This window comes from Anser brachyrhynchus, assembly GCF_964034855.1.
Source record: "Anser brachyrhynchus genome assembly, chromosome: Z".
NCBI classification, from domain to species: Eukaryota; Metazoa; Chordata; class Aves; order Anseriformes; family Anatidae; genus Anser; species Anser brachyrhynchus.
In genome coordinates, this window is record NC_137697.1 from 9,410,516 (window position 1) to 9,429,345 (window position 18,830).

Sequence of the window (18,830 nt, forward strand, 5' to 3'; positions counted from 1 at the left end):
TTTTTTTTTGCGTGATAGAAAAAATTGGGCAATGGTTCATGTCTGAGAGGAGGAGGTGTGGTCTTGACTTATGGAGTGATATGTCTCTGTGCCTTTGTGCGTTGCTGTAGCTGCGTCTGTAGTAGGGAGGTTTTATCACACTGTGCATGTAAATATTGATGTGGTATACCAAAAACCCTTGTGGATACAGTTGTCAAACACAATTGTAAAAGCAGCTCCCATGAGCAAACAGGAAACTCAGTGTTGCTGATATGTCTGCACCAGTGTTTCTGCCAGCGTCTTTCAGGCTACCTCTCCATGCTCCTGACTGATGCAGTCATCATCAGAAGTCAATAGTATGCATGCTGTGTTTTTGTAAAACAGCTGGGACACAACAAAATGTGTTTTGCCTACAGGCACCATTGCACTTGTCCAAAGCAATACAGGGATCTTTCAGAGCAGTGCTGTGGCCATTGAAAGGGCTTTTCCTGTGAAACCCCATTACTGCTGAGGCAAATAAGCCTTCAGTCCAGTTGACCATCTATTGACCATCCATAGGCCTGTCGACCATCAATTGTTTCCATTTCCAGAATCACAGTATGTTTAAAAAAAAAAAAAAAAGTGGTATCAATTCTTTCAACATCTTTGTGGGGTGGTATTGTAACATTGTCTCCCTTCATAGATGAAAAGGTGAGTTAATTAACTGGGCCTGTCTTCTATATGTATTTATTCATCTCTGCTTCATGTAACGGGCACTCAGAAAAAAGGGCAATAAAATCCTTGCTTTAATGACCTCCCAGTCTAAACAGTTTAAAGGGAAGAGTAAACCCTGAGTCAGAATGTGAGTGGTAAAAGCAGGAAATAGATCCCATATCGCTGAACTCTCCACGCCATGCCTCAGCCACAAAGTCGTCTTTCTTCTCCTCTGTAGCTTTGCATTTGTCATCCCAAGAAGGAAGTGATTAATGAGAAACTTCCTAACAATTGCCCTGTATTCTCTAGATAGCATGACCAAACTTCTATGGCATACAAGGAGGGGAACAGAGCAGCCCAAGAAATAGATGCTGAAAAGAATAAGACTTTGGAGGCAGAGAGTAATTTCACGATAGAGTGAGAATCTATGGAATTTATATAGATAGATAAAAGCCTTGCTAAATTTCTCCGAGCCCTAATCTCTATTGCCTTTTGGGACACAGCTGGCTTCATTCCCATCCATGAATGCTCCACATACTACTGCATTAACAATCAGCATCACTGAAAATAAGTGCTGGGGTCTGCCATGTGTGACTCAAAACTGAGCAGCAGAGCCTTACTATCCTTACGTGGCTGCACACACTTTATATGATACTGTACCAGCAGAGGTTTGCAAACAACATGTGGCATGTTAAACTTGAAATAAATAAATTATAAATTAACTCTGCTAGGGTTTAGGGATGGTTTTTGCTAGCCAGTCTTTTGTTTCTTTCCCATTGGTACAGTGTATAAATCAGAGATGCTGTGGTACGTGGACCACAGGACTGTGGGTGGGCAGGAGAGAGGCCCATACTGTCCCTGTTCAGGAGGAGCCTCCCAGTGCATGATGCCATGAGAGCAGCCTGCCCTTGCACACCAGGGAGCTACAGCTCAAGCTGTCCCTCAAACCAGGGAGTCTGCAGCTTTTCCAGCTGTTCTTGTCATCCTTGTCCTCTTCTAGTTCTTAAAGATTTTGTTTAACTTTGGTCTTTTGAAAATACTACCAACATTGTTATTACAGCAGTTGCTCTAAAGATTAGCATCATCTAAGTTTTCTGCTCACATCTCAGACTCAGTGTTTTTCTCGTTCACTCACGTGCCTTGGCTTGATTTCACCATCTGTAAAACTGAGCTGGTGCTGCTTGTTAATGTTGCCATCACGATAAGTGATGAGTACAGGAGGGACCTCCTGGACCAGATCCCGGTTTGTAGCCATGGAAAACTTCATCAGTAGGGCTGGAGAGGACCTTGAGGAAAGGTGCAGATTATTGTATTAAAGCATTCTCTGTTTTGTAATAAACCTGAAAATAGGATTTGTGTATGAAAGGTTTTATTTAAACCCTGTAGAAACTGTCTTTTAAATCCCACTAGAGTAGTTAGGTAAAAAACAGTGACAAGATGTCCATTCCCTTCCTGCCCCATTTCACTGTGGCAACGTAGAAAGGGAAATGAGCATTGTGAGCACCTGTGATCCTGCAGCTGGGAAGGGGTAATTCCATGCTGAAGGAGAATTAATTTCCTTCCAGAGGACTGGTGTGCTTTGGTCATTCTCCTTGTGTGAGCCCTGGAGCCTTGCGCCGTGCGTGCTGCACTCAGACCTTCTCTCTGCAGTAAGACACGGGTCTGGCACGGGATTTATACCTGAGTGATATGAGAAAGGTCTGTTTGGGCAATGAGCCACACCAGATGTCCTGGGAGTTATTCCTGCCTCTGCAAGTCAGTGGGGAAAGGTGATTTTCCACCTCAGGCGGCAGTAATGGGGATGATCCAGTGCCTCAGCCACTAACACGAGATCCTTCAATGTGCCATTGTGCTTTCCTTCCTGAATGTAGGATGGGAACGCTGATGCTGTACTGATACTAGTACCTTACTGAAGTTTTGTAAGGTCATGGTCTGGAAATTATCTTTGCAATCAGAGTACTGTATTTACACTAAACAAAATAGAAAGGATATATCCCCTACTTGTAGACGTTTTGTAAGATTTTCCTGAGTCACTTCAAATAACAAAACTATTCCCCAGAGCTTATTGTCAGCATTTCCTTAGCACACCTATGTCATCCTGGAGGTGATAATTCAGCCTCAAAATAAATGTGCAGTTCATAGTCTGTCATAAGCACTTTGCCCTTCCAAATGATGTACTTACACATGTGCACCATGAGTGTATTATGTGGACTTTCTTAACATTTAAGATCAGTTCATAACTATCAATAAGGGGCGAAATATGTAAGCAGAAACTATCTAAAATAAAGGAGAAGATAAAATCAACTAGTACTTTATCAGATGTACACACGACCAGTGAAAAATCTAACTATATAGACAGTGGTTTTCAGAAGAAAATAAGTAAATTATTTATTCTATGACAATTCCAGTGTAACTCCATCAAGAATAAATAATTTATTTGTTATTTCAGGTAATGTGCCAGAACAGTAGAAATACTTATTAAGAAGCTCATATGCTGATGATATGGATTCCTTGTAGTGCTGAGAGGAGGGCTCACAACCTCATTTTAGTTAATAAGATTAGCTGCTGATGATTAACACCTCCTAAGCCTACCAAGGCAAGAATTTACAGTGAATAAAGAAGCACTTACGGTAACTGAAATAAAACAAGCCACAGCACATCTAAACAATCCAGAGAGTTTTCAATTAATGCGTAAGTGAAAATAAAGATAGGAATGAGGGCAGAAGAAAAATAATGATTAGAAGGTATGACTGCCATGGTTTGTTAGTGAGGGCTAATTTCTGCTATTTTAAATGTTTCTTCCTGGTCTGGTACAAAGCCAGTGCTTAAAAGCAGCCTGCTTTGTCTGAACGGTGCATGGCCTGACAAACGGGGAAAGAACCTAGCTAGGAAAGCAAATTGCTTTGGTTACTTGCAATGATCAAAAGCCAAATCAATCTTTGACAACCTCCTCTGATAAATCAATGTTGTGGCACTGGGTTTAGGTGAGTGCAGCAGTGGAATCTGTGACGAGGCATCCTGCATCAACAGTGGTACCTGCACTGCAAGCAAAGCGGATTCGTACATTTGCCTTTGCCCTCTTGGGTTTAAAGGTCACCACTGTGAAGAAGGTAAGAGGAAGCTGGATTGCTTATATTTCTTTTTATTTTTTTTGTTGTTGTTTGTTTGTTTTTTTTAGCTTTCAGTGTGTTTTCCAAATAGTGACATCCAAGAAGGTCTTAGGTTATTACACTGACAGAAGACAAGTACTTGTTATTATTTCACCTTATTAAAAATCACACGGTGAAACCCTATCCCACCAATCAGTTTGGGCCTATATCCAGCTCCTATATAATCAGTGATTTTCAAACTTATCTTCTTATTTCAGTTAACTATGATTAAGTTTCCCAAACTCACTTTTCAGAATTAACACTAACATACCACTCCACAGCTGCACTTTAACATTACAAAAAAAAAATACCTTTAAACAAGTGTCAGCTGATTATTTTAAAGTATAAAGGATAAAATATCAATTTCATGTTGAAATTGTAGAGATACAAAGAAATTGTCAAATACACACCATGAACATTGCTTTTCATGACACAACCCATTGTAGCATGCTTTCTACCTTGAAAAACACTGCAGCAAATCACTACAGAGTAGTGGTTACAGTAAACCAGAAAGTTTTTTAATACATGGACAACCTTGGAAAAAAGAGAGATTAAGGAGAAAAGCGATGTAGGTTACAATAAAAAATATTTCTAATTTAAATAATGAAATTCCTTGGTTGTTTTCTTTAGTGTTACCTTAAAGTACAAAAGAGAGGGAACTGACACTGGTTGGTAGGTTAGTTGTTCCCTTACCTTTGAGCTTCAAGTGACCTGCTTGTGTATTCTGGATTTCCAGCACTCACCTTGGCTATACCTCAGTTCAACGAATCCTTAAGATCATTTGCTAGCACACCCTGGCCCTTGGAACCACAGAATTACCTTTCCTTCATGGAGTTTGAGATGACATTTCGTCCAGATTTAGAGACTGGTGTCCTTTTGTACAGCTACGACACAGACAGCAAGGACTTCCTCTCCATCAACATGGTGGCTGGTTACGTGGAATTCAGATTTGACTGTGGCTCAGGAACGGCTGTCATCAGGTAAAACAGCATTTCTTGTATTTGTCTTCCAATGATGCCAGAGTGCATATCCAGAAAGGAGTAAGCTGGAAAGAGGAATGTCCTGTAATGATGTATGGGAGCCCATCCATCTCTCTAGTGCCTGCTTCTTGTAAGGAGGCACAGAAACACTATCACTGTACTCAAGGCGACAGGATCTTCTTCCCCCAACAGTTTGTTTCAAAGCATTGTTGTCAGTGTTACCATGTCATGACACCATCTTACTGCAGATGTTTTTATTTCTGCATGGTATTGCTGAAATTCCCCGTACACCTCTGTGACGTTTTGCCACAGCTAATTAGGGGATCCATAACTATTTTATACACATACTTGCACTTTCTAGCCACAGGATTGTCCAATGGCACTTTTGTGAACATCATCCTCCCTGTTCTCCAATTCTGGGTGGTAGGTACTGGACTGGAAGTGTCACAAGAAGTTCCAGGTCCCCTCTTTCCTCATAGTGCAGTTTTTCAGATGGTCTAAGAGTAATATCCAATTTACCTAGCTTTAGCAGTCTTAAAGATAAATACCTGGTTTAAATGAGTCATCCAGGCTTCCAAAGACAGACCTCCTGGGAATGATTCATCCTGACCTAGAATAAAATCCTAGGACAGGAGCAGTGATATGCCTCAAGAAGAGCTTTTCTCTGTCTGCGTATGTGAGTGCCTAGTCCCTGGACAGTTGTTCCCTGTGCTCTGCAGAAAAGGCAATGATCTGAACAGAGGCATTCAGTATCTTGGTTATAGTCCAAGAGGCTGCCAGTTTGATCAGATTGATTTAATATATAGAAATAATCTATATAAAGCTCATGAAAGATGTATACACTGCCTGCAACTCTTGCATACCATATGTTTCATGTGGACACCAGAATTTTGGTTATACTGTGATTGGGAGAAATATCCTGATTTTCCACTGAATGAGGACTCATGCAAACAAGCCCATTCAGATTACAAACTGAGAGATGAAATTTCTAGAGAACAAATGCAAAATATTGTACAATCCTAACAATACACAGCTGTGGTGATGCTGTATTGTCAGATAAAGATCCTGGAGTTATCATGGATAGCCATGCGCAAGCAACTCCTAGCTGCCTGGAGACAAATACGAAACTGCAAGTATGGTGCAGAGAATTCTTAGGAATGGAATAAAGAAAAATGCCTCTGCAAAAATCCATGATCCACAGTCTTGAAAACTTCCTGCAGTTCTGGTCACATCATTTTGTAAGAAATAAGCAAAATTAAAAAAAGAGGAATAGCATTGATATCCAGAGAAGGGAGAGAAACAAATTCCACAAGTGCAGCAGGACCCTCCAACTTGGAAAACAGTTTGGTGGAAGTATGATTTAGATTTTTAAATTATGAATGACATGGAGAAGAATAAGGAATGATTATTCTGCATTTTTTCAATATGTGAAAATTAGAAGGAGCCCAGTAAAACTGCAAAACAAATGATATAAACAAAAATAAGACTTTTTTTTTTTCCTCTCCCAGACAGTACATAAATAAGTTGTGGAAATTAATTGTCACAGCATGTTACATATGCCAGAACTATAAATAGGTTTATAAAAAATAATAGACAAATTTGAAGAAAGATCCATTGAGAGAGATCAAACACTTTTGTACGGATGCAGCCTCTGACTCAGGAAATTGCTAAATGACAAGTTGCCAGAAGCTGGGAGGATACATCAAGGGAAGTATCACTCCAAACTTACCCTGTTCTTTTCTCTGGCCGAAAACCATCAGAAATAGCTTATGTCAGAGACCTTTGCTCCAACCCAAAATGGCTCTTACAACAGCCTTCAATCTCTTCCTGATTACATCTGTCTAATTCCTGTTACTGGCAACTATAGACTTTTTTTTTTTACTCCCTGAAGAATACTGTAGTAGTGTAGAACACCTTGGACTAAAGTTCAGACAAGATGTATAGAGCTTTTAAAATGCAGCAAGAGCTACAAGCATGTGTTTGAGGGTGGAAACTGCCCTTTTCTTTTGGAAAGCACAAGAGAGAACAGGACGCCAGCTAATACTTGGGTCATAAGAAGGAGCGTGGTATGATAGCTGGGTAATGTGGGGGACTCATGAGGCTGACAAGCTTAGCTGAAAGTTGTCAGGATTGCCCCACACCCCAGAGATGTTGTTAAACAATAACTTAAATACACCTGCGTTTGGTGAATATTATGCAGGTTGCAAGGCCAAGCACTGAGATGAGGAAACGCCAAGCTTCTGGTTGCCTGTGCACCATTGTTTTTTACAGTGGTTCCATTGCTTTGGTCTTTTTTAGCAAGGTAATATTGAGGAGGCACAGTGCTGACACACAGTGCAATCCTTCTGAGCCTATATATGTAAAACAAAACCCATGGATCCTGGTTCGTCTTGCACGGAATTGATTATGTCCTTTACGTGGCGTCACTCCCACCAACTGGCTGCCACCTCTCTCCCTCCCATCCCACTCCCAAGCACACATTCAAGCTTCAGGCAGGGCAGTAACATTTTTGGCTCAGGCACTGACTATGAATGTTGTAGTAAACTTGCCCTGGCTGACGCACATCAGGTTACCATTTATCCTGGCGTAATTAACCGAATCTCAGCTGCTGGACCCACTCACTTCCTCATGGACTATACACCTCTTTGCACATAGCTCTGTCTCCAGTTCAGCTCCTTTTTCTGGATAACGTGGGCAACTTGCACACTGTCATCAGCTCTGTCAGTGCTTAAATAAGTTAAGTAGATTCCCTGTTTTTCTTGCCTGTTCAGGCAATTCCCACTTAAAAGTCTGCCTTGATCTTGGTCATAATGCTTCACACTTAACCTTTTGGCCTAAGTGGAGGTACAGCTCTGGTCATCCTGAATATCTTTCATACAACCAGGCTGTTAAATATTAGAATATAATAGGAATGCAGCCATAATGGCTTTGTAATTAAGGATGAAGCAAGCTCGTTTCAGTACATCAGCAGTAGCAGCAGGCAAGCTGACCTTGGTGAAGGCTGCATTTTGCCGCAAGTGAGCTAGGCTGGAAGAAGCACAGTGTGTGCAGCAGGCTCCAGGAGGAGCAGGGCTGCTGAGTGGACAGCTGAATGCAAACACTGAGCTATTCACCAAGATGAGAGAATTTGTCAAAGGAGAATTTGCTGTCTCCTGGGATTTCCCATGGCCAGACATTGCAGAGTCAAGAACTTCATCATCTGGAATATTTTGTAAGGTTCAGGGTGATTGGGAAAAAGTAATCATTATCCCCATACAGTTCATGAAAAAACAGAAGTTCCAGTGCCTGCAGCAAGCACTACCAAACTCATACTAGTTTCAAAAGGCCTGTGAATCCAAGGAATAGCTTGTAAGTCTCAAGTGACTTTGCAAGGGGTGTGTGTGTGTGTCTCTGTGTGTGTGCACACGCGTGCATGCGTGCGTATGTGTGTGTGTACACACACTCCTCTTCAAGGTGATGAAGTTCTGTTAGCTATTGATTTACTCAAGGTAACTAAACCCTAAATGCTACCAGAGAAGACATTGCTCAGTGAATGATATTTTTTTATTGAGGTTGTCAAAGTAATATTGCCAGTGTCTTTTCCATAGATGAAAATGGACTTTGAGAAAATTTGAAGGATCAACATAAATACAATAAAAATATTTCTAAACTGAAATTCATTGAAAAGAAAAAAAAAAAGAAAAAGATTAAATTGTTATTTTCATATTTTCAAAATGATACACCTTTTAAAATTAGCATTTATGTCAGCCTGAAAATACAAAACATCATTTCACCTAAAGCAATTTTTTATATATATATATATATATTTATTTTTTTTTTCATGGAGAGAAAGCTAGAAAGTCTTCAGGTGTCCGAAATAACACTGTTTCTGATTTTTCCAGCTTGACCAGTGGATCAAACACAAGTTTTCATAGCTCCTGGAAGAAAGTCTACAAGACAACATTTAGACGTAAAATGTTTTAGCTGGTGTAATAAATAATGCACATTTGAAAATAATATGCGAAGTTCTGTATAACTGCTAAAGAAAGATGCATTTTTGCCTACCAGTTATGCTGCTATTCATATTTGTTTTGAGCTAGTAAGGATTGTAAGGACAGTCTTCAAAGGCTTCCATTGAGGCTGCCTGGTGAATGCTTTACACAAATGGAGATTATTGTTCCTATTTAGCATCTCATCACATCATTAGTATCATATTTTAGTTACTTCCCCTTAATGTACGGCAGCCAGGCTGTGTGTGTATGCGTGTAGACGTTGCTGTAACAGACTGCATAATTAGAGCTGATAAGCCATCACAAAGTACTTCTGTTTTAAAAGAGGGTGGAGAATGTGGGGCTAAACTGACCATTAAGTGGAAAATTTTATCTGTAGGCTTATGGCATTGTGAAATGAGGATGTATAGCTGAGCCAAAAATTTGACTTTATGCCTTGTAAATGACTGAGCAGAAAAAGTAGCTCAGAGGTAGATGAAACATTTCAATAATCAGAATGCACTTCCTTTATAAACAAACTAGAGTGTTTATTGTTCATTGTAGGAACATGATCTTATTTTCACTTGCTGGAAGGGCTCAGACAGTATATTGCTTCCTTGTAAGTAAAGAAGCTCAGTGGATTTTTTGTTGGTTTGTTCCTGGGTTTTTTAGAAAGTCAGTTCAAGAGGAACTGACCTATTAACATAGCAGTGATATTTGAAAATATCAGAAAGACAGAAGTGTAAAACACTTAAAATTCTCCTTCCCTTTAAAATAGGAGTGAAGAACCTGTCAGTCTGGGTCAATGGCATGAGCTGCGAGTGTCTCGTACAGCGAAGAATGGTATCCTACAAGTGGACAAACAAAAGCCAGTGGAAGGGATGGCAGAGGTGAGCATATAGCATGAGTTGTGATTAATATATACCTAAGTATATATATGAATACAGGTGTTAGTTTATAAAATGAATGCACGGTAAGCTTCACAGGCTGCTGTCAAAACTATGAGTTCAAAAAAGAACACGTGTCAAGGCAATATTTTCTTAAGCCCGAAGAGGGAAATTTGCACATGATGTCTTCCCTCTTAGGACAGGGATCCTACAAAAGCAGCTGAAATCATGGCCTTACCTTCTTTTACTATGTAGCTGAACTCACGTTTTTGGAAGTTCATACATGTTCTTGAGATTCTTTTCTTGGTACTTACTGTTTCTGGCTAAGTCTGTCACACAAGTTGGGCACCATGAAATGCATCATCTCGAGAAGGGTGAAACAGAAAACTATGTGCACAAAGTCCTGTTTTTTTTCTTCTCTCTGAATATTATGCTGGATAGATAAGCCAAAAGAAAATTATTCCCTTGTCTTGTCCTTGCAAATGTAGTTTTCAGGGTATAGTAAAGGCTGGACTACTGACATTGTTGATGACTTGCATTTTATTCTTCCCTAACCTAGAGTTCATAGAGAGTTTTAATAAGATGAAATGCTGCTTGCAAGAACCCAGGCAGGGTATTTCACTCAAAGCAGATGCACTCAATTGTGCGTATAGAAGTACTTTTTTTTTTTTTTTTTATCCCAACAGCCTCAGACTAGAACTTCTTAGAAAATATCTTATTCTTTTCTAATGGAAAGTCTGGTCAGAAAAACAAAGTCCAAATTCTTTTAGCAGAAGGGTCTCCCTCTTTTTTTTTTCCTGCAAACTGGGAAACTAGTTAAAGGAAAGACTTTTTTTTTAAAAATTAAATTAATTGAAATGCACATTTTTGGTAAGGAGCAGTTTGAGTGGCAAACGTTCAAGCAGAGCAGTAGAGATGCCTCTAGATAGGTGGGTAAAGGTAAGGGCACTTTTTTCTTCTGTAAGTGCTGCAGTGCAGCTGCAGACGGAGGTTGGCTGTAGAGCTGCCAACAATGAAATTAGATCTGGGATTGCACAGTTATCCTGTCTTTAGATATTAAACTACTTTCCATTCATACTATGAAGCTGAGTAGACCCGTCAGATATCTTGAGCAACTCCTTCTAGTAACTAAAGTAAGCACAATGTTTCTTCCATTCAGCCTTGTATCTTCCTGTGGATTTGCTTTTCAGATGTTGGAAACATTAAATGAGTCTTGGTTGCATGACCTTGATTTGATTTTAACTTCATGAGTCTCATTTGGGTCCTGGATTTGCATCCATGTACCTCAACTCTTTGCAAATAGTTAGGTGTGCAGACAGCAATCAGAATGAGAATTGACTAGTAAGTAAGGATAGAAGGAATTTACTATTGTTTCAGAACTCTCCTTCCTCTATTCCTTCAGTTTTCCCATTTTGAAATACTTGGGTTTTTGCAGCTAGCTTGGCTAAGGATAAAGCACAGGAAGTAGACAGTGTCCTGTGGTGGATTTCCTGAGAGAACTGCAAAAGAAATGCAATTAACAGAAGTAACGAGGCATTGAAGTAAACTATAATATATAATTTAAGCCAGTCTGAAGATACAAGCATGGTTCCAGCTACTCTAATAAAATATTATTGCTATGTTTCTTGCAGGGGGCTTTCACACAGATTAAGTGCAGCTCTGAGATATTTATTGGCGGAGTCCCCAGTTACGATACAGTGAAGAAGAACTCAGGGATCCTCAGGCCCTTCAGTGGGAGCATCCAAAAGGTGTGTGCCCAGAGTAACATGTTGAATGTGTTTATTTTCATCTCATTATATATCCTATCCAGTGGACACTTTAGGTGAAAACCTGCCCTTATAGCATTGACAATATTCAAAATAATCCAAGATTTCATCTCAGGAGCTCTCCACAAAGTGCTTAAACATACTCGCAATGAAAGGTTTGTCTAACTTTAATAGCCAGCAAGTGTTACTGCTGCCATTCTCCCTATAAATTTCTGTTCTGTACTAATGAGTTTGCTAAAGCCATACAGAAGCAAGCAGAGAAATATGCCTATTACTATGTCAAGATTAGAGCCCTTGGAGTGCCCTTTAACACAATATATGAATAAATGAACAGAATAGATGCTCAGATACTTAGAGGTGTACACACACTGAGGTGACTAAATGTACAATAATGAGCAGAAAAGGAGGTGCAAATTAAAGTGGCTTCCAGTCCAGCTAGCATATTTTTATACCAACCAAGAGTAGCTCTTCTCTCCACCTTCCCCTCTTACTCTTTTATGTGGGGTGCATGAATGGGGAAGATCTCTTTCATTGTTGGCAAACTCTACAGATTATGTTCCAGGACAGTCAGCTTTACCTAGGTGTAATCAGTTTTGAGAGCAAAAATACAAAAATTTGTAATATTTTGAATAAGTAGTCAAAAGAGAGTTCAAGCTGAATTAACAGGATCTCTCCCTAGATTTAGCGTACCTAAAATAATCTGGACAAAGCTCAAAGCTTGGCCTTGAATCCTTGGTGTTTAAAATGAGCAAATTGTTGTATGAAACATAATTAACAAATAAAAAGCCCTAGTAGTGAATCTAATTGATCAAGACAGAAAGGTAATTGCAATTCCTTGTAATTGCTTTCATCACTTGGTCCACCTTTTTCAGTATCTTTGTAAGTTATCTAACAGGAAACACGAAAAGAAAATTGGAGGAGTCTGTAATAGTCATAGAAACAGGTCAGTGACATGAACTTATTTGGAATGATGGGCTTGACTAAACAGTATGTGGCTTGGAGAGCAAGATGGGGAGCCTGGGAACATAGAACTTAAGTCATACTTATATGGTGTGGGGCTGTACCCTAGAGTACAGAGGCACTGATAAGAATTTGGAAATGCTGAGCATACACTCATATTTTTGTGGTGTAGTTAAGAACGTGGATGGGATGTCGGGGAAGAGTACTGCCTGCCTCTCAGGTACTGTGAGGCTCTTAGTTGACTGCTGTGTTCAAACACAGCGGGATGTTGGAGGATGTTAGAGAAATAAAGCTGCAAACATCACTAAGTCCTGGAAAACGTGCCAGGTATAGAAAGATCTCAATCTTAGGTGTTAGAAGACCTATGATCTCAATCTATTTAGGCAACTCAGATAAGGGTAAGAAGCGACTTTGTTGTGGTTTGCTAATTTCTACGTGAGGATGGGATTTGTCTGAAACGATACAAAAAAGGCACAATGTGAAACAATGGCTGGAGGCTGAAAATAGTTTAATTGAAGAAATAAGATAAGCATTTTTTTGAGTGGGAGCTTGTTAACTCATGGCACAATGTAGCTGGAAGTTAGACAGAAGCTGGAAAGGTAATGGGCTCTTCACTGATCCATTTTTGTGACAGGACTGGATGTTTTTCTACTGTTGAAGTTGCTTAACACTGTCTGAAACAGAGTATAGGCTCTCCTTGCAATCTCCCCTCCCCACATAAACCTCCCTAAGGTACATTGTCTGAGCTATGTGGGAGCCAGGGTACATAACTGTTACAATTTTCACTTCTGCCTTTAAAATCTATTTATTTGGGAAAATGGACTTCTTATTTTGATGTAGCTGAGATCAGAAGCTAAACACACAGATGTAATTTCTATGCTGAGATTTTGAATCTTGGCTGAGATTTTTAAAATGACAATTTTATTGGAGAACATATGTTGCTGACACACTGGAGAAATCCCAACATCTAACAATTCTCTTTGGTTTGTACACAGACAGTTTTGTGAAGTCGTTAATTATGTTTTTCATCCATTCTTAACTCTAGCTTCTTTCCGGCAAAATGAGGTACTAGAAAGCAATAAAGAGCATGAAAAACAAGCTGTTCTGCATAGTATTTGTGTTGTCAACACTGGTCTCCTGGGGATTTTCCTGATCTCAGAAATGCTTTTTCTCAGCAGTGCTCATCTGATTTTACAGTCCTAGATCACGGCTTAGCGTTCAGAGACCAGACCGGTAAATCCCACATCACTTCTCTCCATATAGGGTTGTCTAGTTCTGTGTCACAAAACACAAAAGAAATTTCATCACAAATGGGTCAGGGTGAGTGTGTTGGACCTGTGCCTCAAAAACATTCTGATCCCAAGGAACAGATTGTGGGCCAAATTTCAAGCGTTAACTTTCTCCGAAGTCTCACAGAGAAGTCTTCTAACTAGCAGAGCAATACAGATAGCCTGGAATGCTTTTTCCCTCCCTTTATATCTTTGTTTTTAACACCCAGATTATCTTGAATGACCGGACAATTGATGTGGCGCATGATTTCACTTTTGGAGTCAACCTAGCGAATGCAGCCCACCCCTGCGTGAGCTCACCATGTGCAAACGGAGGCAGCTGCGTTCCCAAGAAGGACAGCTATGAATGTGACTGTCCCCTGGGCTTCGATGGGCTGCATTGCCAGAAAGGTAACGATGGCTGCATCTCAATCCAGGGTTCTTTGCAAAAATGGCAGACATTTAGCAACTACAACTGTTGTACACATTCCTTGAAATAGAAACCCTGGAGGTCAGAGCTCCCTTTTCATCCATGCATGGTCCACCTACCCAGGGAAGAATTTGCTTTGTTATTTACGAATATCATAACTGTTTTCCTAGCACAGAACAATGATCCACAGATAGCAGCCCACTATCAGGTTGCTCACAGTGGACAGCACTGCACGCTTCATATACCTCCCTGGTTACGCAGTGCTGTACAAAGGGGGAATTCCTGCCAGCATCCCTCAGCCAGTGATTATCTTACATCCTGAAGCATGAGGATTGATAACCCTTGTAATTTTATCCTCCGTAGAGCTAACAACAAACTTGGGTCTCATATACAGCAAGGTCTAATCCTTTTATAGACTCTTACTGCTCTGTAATTTCATTGTCTGCACCTTGGTACCGCAATGGAGACCACCAAGGAGGAAAACCTGCCCAGGCATATGTTGTTTTTCTTTCTTCAGAGCCACTGCTACGTTTCAAGCCTTAGACTCAGGAAAGTATTCTGACTGCATGAAAAGCCTTAAACAAAGGAATATAGGTTTTACCACTAGATGGAGATGTTTCCCTTCTGTGTTAGGCTTGATTTTGAAAAACTCAGACTGTTGCAATGTAATAGCAAAAACGTTAAAAAGAGCTGAGTGACATTATTGTCTTTACCCACTCTTTCATTTATCACAGGCATAAACTTCAAAGTAAAAAATAGTGGTTTGGTTTAAATCATGATGAATAGATTGGCCTTTTCTTCCAAAAAAGACAATGTCTTAGAACAAAAACATCTTAAAAAACAATGCAAGAAACTGCTCTGCTTACGTTATTGTGGTCAAAGTAATAGCAGGAGGAACGTCATTTATCCTGACTTCTCAGTGGGGAGGAATTGTGATTTTGTAGGGTGCTGTGCTCCTGGCTTTGAGGCAGCATCTGCAGCAGTACCCAGGTCTCTAGGGCGGGTTGAGGCAAGTGAATGCTTTGCAGCTTGAGTGTTCACGGATGTGCAGATAGCATGGATGTCTCTCCTTATGCACCTCATTCAGAACAGCCCTGATGAGCCCAGAGCAGATTTCTCAAAATAATCATTACCTGTATCTTGTCAGTAGTGTGTAGGCACAGATAAAGCAGGATGCATGTGTATGGATGCTGCTACTTTGGCACAGGGCTTGGTTAGTGCACTCAGCTGGTTTGGGAGAGGCTGGAGGTGCAGCCACCATCCTGCTTGCTGGTGGGTGGCTGTAACCCCAGGCACTGAATAAAAAAACAAATTGCTTGTGTGGGACTACACCTCCTTCTCCAGAATTATACATGCACTTACAAAAATTCAACTTAAATGATTCTGGTATGTGATATGAGCTATTGATTGACACCATAATGGATCATTGGCTGAGGATTTCATTAGCTTCTGCTGGCATTGTTGTGTTTTGTGTCTTCCTTCCAAGCTGTGGTGAGTGTTAAAAGTAGTTGTACTCGGTTGTAACATAGAGCGGAATGGCAAATCATTGCTTTCCCTTGGGTAGAGCTGATCCATTCATAAGCCATGTAAGTCACTCGTACTTGAAAACAGCAGAAAGGTTTAGTGCTGGCTGCACCTTTGTATGTTTTAAGCAGGCAAATTTACGTAGATGGGGTAAAACTATTGAGTGCTATTTTCATAATTGATTACACCTGCCTATACAAAAGGGAAGTGGGGTTCACATGTTTGCAGAAAGGTGGGCATGCCACTTGATGGTCGGTGGATGGGAGATGCTTATGTTATAGAAAAATAAAACCAGAATGTTCTTGTTTTGTTTTGTGCTGACTCACTGCAGAGTGTGGAAACTACTGCCTCAACAGTAAGTACTGCAAATGATATGAAAACTGCTCTGTCACTGTGTGCCTGTGTCTGCTCTAGCAAGCTGGATGCTGGATTTCCATTAAGTCTGGCAATTTTCTGTCAACAGTCCAAAACATTTTCTGGCATTTTATAGTACTTCCTTCAACCTTGTCCAGTCAATATTTGAAACTGCATCCAGAGCACCTGCCAAGTGCAGCATGGTGGCTGTAGCACTGGCCTCTGCATTTGCAAAGCAGTGGGGCCAGGCAGGTGCTTTGCAGGGGTAGATGCTCCTTCAGGTCACTGCAGCTGCTCAGACTTTGCTCTTGCTTGTCATGAGAGTTTTGGTGCCTCTCGGCCAAACAGCAATGAGCAGGGAGTGAAGGTGTTTGGTACAACATCTCCCTACCGGCCCTAGTCCTTCCTAGTTGTGAAGCTCCTGCACGCATTAAGGGTACTGTTCAAATTTAGCTGGTTTTCTGTGCAGCAGGTGAGGAGCACACCAAAGAGCAAGCAGAGATAAATGCACGTGAAGTGTTACTCTGCAGAGGAAATCAGTGAGAGAGAAAGGGCAAAGGCTGTGCATGGAACCAGCCCATTCCTCTGCGGCAGGCAGGAGCAGCTGGGTGTTACTGCCAGCACGGGACACGCACAGGGAGGAAAAAGGCTCTGACACCCTCTGCCTCCATCCGCTGTGGTCGGAGGCTGTCCAACACAGAAAGCATCAGACCGAGCAAGCAGTGTCTGGCCAAGCCCAATGCATCTTTTGCAATCTTCCAGCAGTGCTGGCAGGCTGCGGGCTGTGGTGGTTTCTTTAGACACATTAGGCAGCTTTCCTGATTTCACTAAGGATGGAAACAGACATTTGTCACTATCTAAAATTCTCACTCTTGGCACTTAAAGCTCAATTTTGTATTGCTGTTGTTGGCTGCCAGACTACAGCAATTGTTATATATCTGTGTTACAGTGAGCTCTTAAAGCCCAGCCAGACTCAGTATTGCACAAAGAGAGCAAACATCCATGCCCTGAAAAGCTTGAAATCTATATAGATGGGATTAGCTGTGGGTTGAAGGGATTAGTTCTCAATAGGAAAATAGGATGAAGTTAGCTATTTCAAGGAATTTATAAAACTGGCTTATATTAATGCAGCAGGCAGTTATGAGAGCTCAGCAGCAAGTTGTAGGATGCTCACTCAAAAGGAAATCTGTTCAGGACAGCGCTCACAGGCTGCCAGTGGGTCTATGTCAACTATGTTCTGTGATTTACATTACACATCTGAGTTAATTTATGAATGTTTTTTCCCAGTGGGAAGAAGTACACCAGCTCTAGTGCTGGTCTCAATGCAGGCTGCACTCCCAGTGGTGACTGGGACTGCAAACTGCAGCTCTGCCAGGGGCTGTCCCTGGGGAAGAGGCTGGGGGGACACCAGTGAGGTCTGGGCAAGACACACTTATCCTGCCAGGCAGCGCTGCTGTGCGTGCTGAATGCATGGGCCAACAGGCTTTGCACGTTCGGCCTCTGTCCTACAGCCTTTAGGATACTCTTGGTTGCTTCCAGTATACTTAAAATGATGAAGAGTGGCTTGGAGGTCCTTCCCAGAGCTATCCTCTTCCTGCAATGCTTCCCAGAGGTGCTAGAACCACCACTGCACCATGGAGAATCAAGGAATATGAAAACAGTGATTAAAACAACAACAACCAAAATAAGCAGCATTTTACCAATACTTCATCTTTTCCTTTACTAATGTTTATGGTGGAACAAGACATTAGGCCCATGGTATAAAGTCAGTGGTTTGAAAGTCCCCAGCTACTGCCCTTGTATTTACGTACAAACTGATGGTGCCTTTCCAGAAGCCAGTGTCAGTGAGTTCAGCTGGGTTCTAGCCACCATCAGGGACCTGTCAATGCAGGACTAAATCAATAAAACAGTCTTTTTTTTTTTTTTTTCTCTTCTATTTCCATGTCAGCTAACACACATTTTTTTTACTTTTTTTTTTTTTAAATACTTTTCAGCCATTACAGAAGCAATCGAAATCCCACAGTTTATTGGTCGTAGTTACCTCATATACAATAATCCAGATATCCTGAAAAGGTAACGTATCTACTGCGAACATAGTGATTGTATTGCTTCTTCACTGTTATAGTGTTGGGAGCCTCTTGTGGCAGGAAGTTGTATATTTAAGTGCTTTAAACTATTTTTGCCATAATAGTATATATTTCAGGAAATATATATTTTTTATTCGTATGCTTATGGCTTAGCTTGTTACAATAGCTAAGCATATTGTAGCCTTTGAAGAAATGCTATTCACAGCATACATCTGATACGGAGGAGGACTGGTGTGTGCTTTTGGAGAACAGAGAATGAACATACAGATCCTGTATCCTTAGTCTAAGGATTTAAACTCTTACTCTAGACTAAATTTTAGGTCCTCAAACTTCTATTTGGCTGCTCTCTAAAAGATGCCCAAATTCCAGCAAATTTTGCAAATTTTATTCCAGCAAATACTGGCCTCTATTTCAGCCACTGCTTATGGGTAGCTTCCCAAATGTCCTCACCTGCAGCTCCATACCTCTCACCTCCCAGGGCACCCAACCTACCAGATGTTCTCAAGGTCTGCTTGTTAGACTGCGTCTCCCATGAGATGGGGAGAAAAAGTATTTTCTCTTCCTTGTGTGGAATAACCCGGTGTTTGGGATTCTGGAGAACCAAGTTCAATTCCACCACCCGGAAATGCTGGAAATGGGGCTGTGAACCACAGTCCCTCACAAATCAGAATGTAGGCAAATTGCTAGGAAGTATCCAGTAAGACTAAGGGACAAGAAATGCTGCATCATCTTCTAGGTTTGTTTGAAAGAAGACTGTCTCAGTGCAATATTTTACTATTATTTCC

General features: G+C 40.9%; 1 protein-coding gene across 7 annotated transcripts in view; it reads left to right on the forward strand.

The window, feature by feature from the left end:
* EGFLAM (EGF like, fibronectin type III and laminin G domains) overlaps window positions 1-18,830 on the forward strand; it is an 85,459-nt gene that overhangs the window by 52,606 nt on the left and 14,023 nt on the right. For 4 of the 7 annotated variants that reach the window (XM_080572876.1, XM_080572871.1, XM_080572872.1 and 1 more), the window contains exons 14-20: window positions 3,657-3,782; window positions 4,558-4,801; window positions 9,548-9,659; window positions 11,288-11,404; window positions 13,881-14,061; window positions 15,936-15,959; window positions 17,953-18,031. In XM_080572876.1, the coding sequence (XP_080429002.1) occupies window positions 3,657-3,782; window positions 4,558-4,801; window positions 9,548-9,659; window positions 11,288-11,404; window positions 13,881-14,061; window positions 15,936-15,959; window positions 17,953-18,031 (883 nt within the window). The remainder of the gene's footprint in view (window positions 1-3,656; window positions 3,783-4,557; window positions 4,802-9,547; window positions 9,660-11,287; window positions 11,405-13,880; window positions 14,062-15,935; window positions 15,960-17,952; window positions 18,032-18,830) is intronic. The other 3 variants (XM_080572877.1, XM_080572874.1, XM_080572875.1) reach the window with 1 other exon arrangement.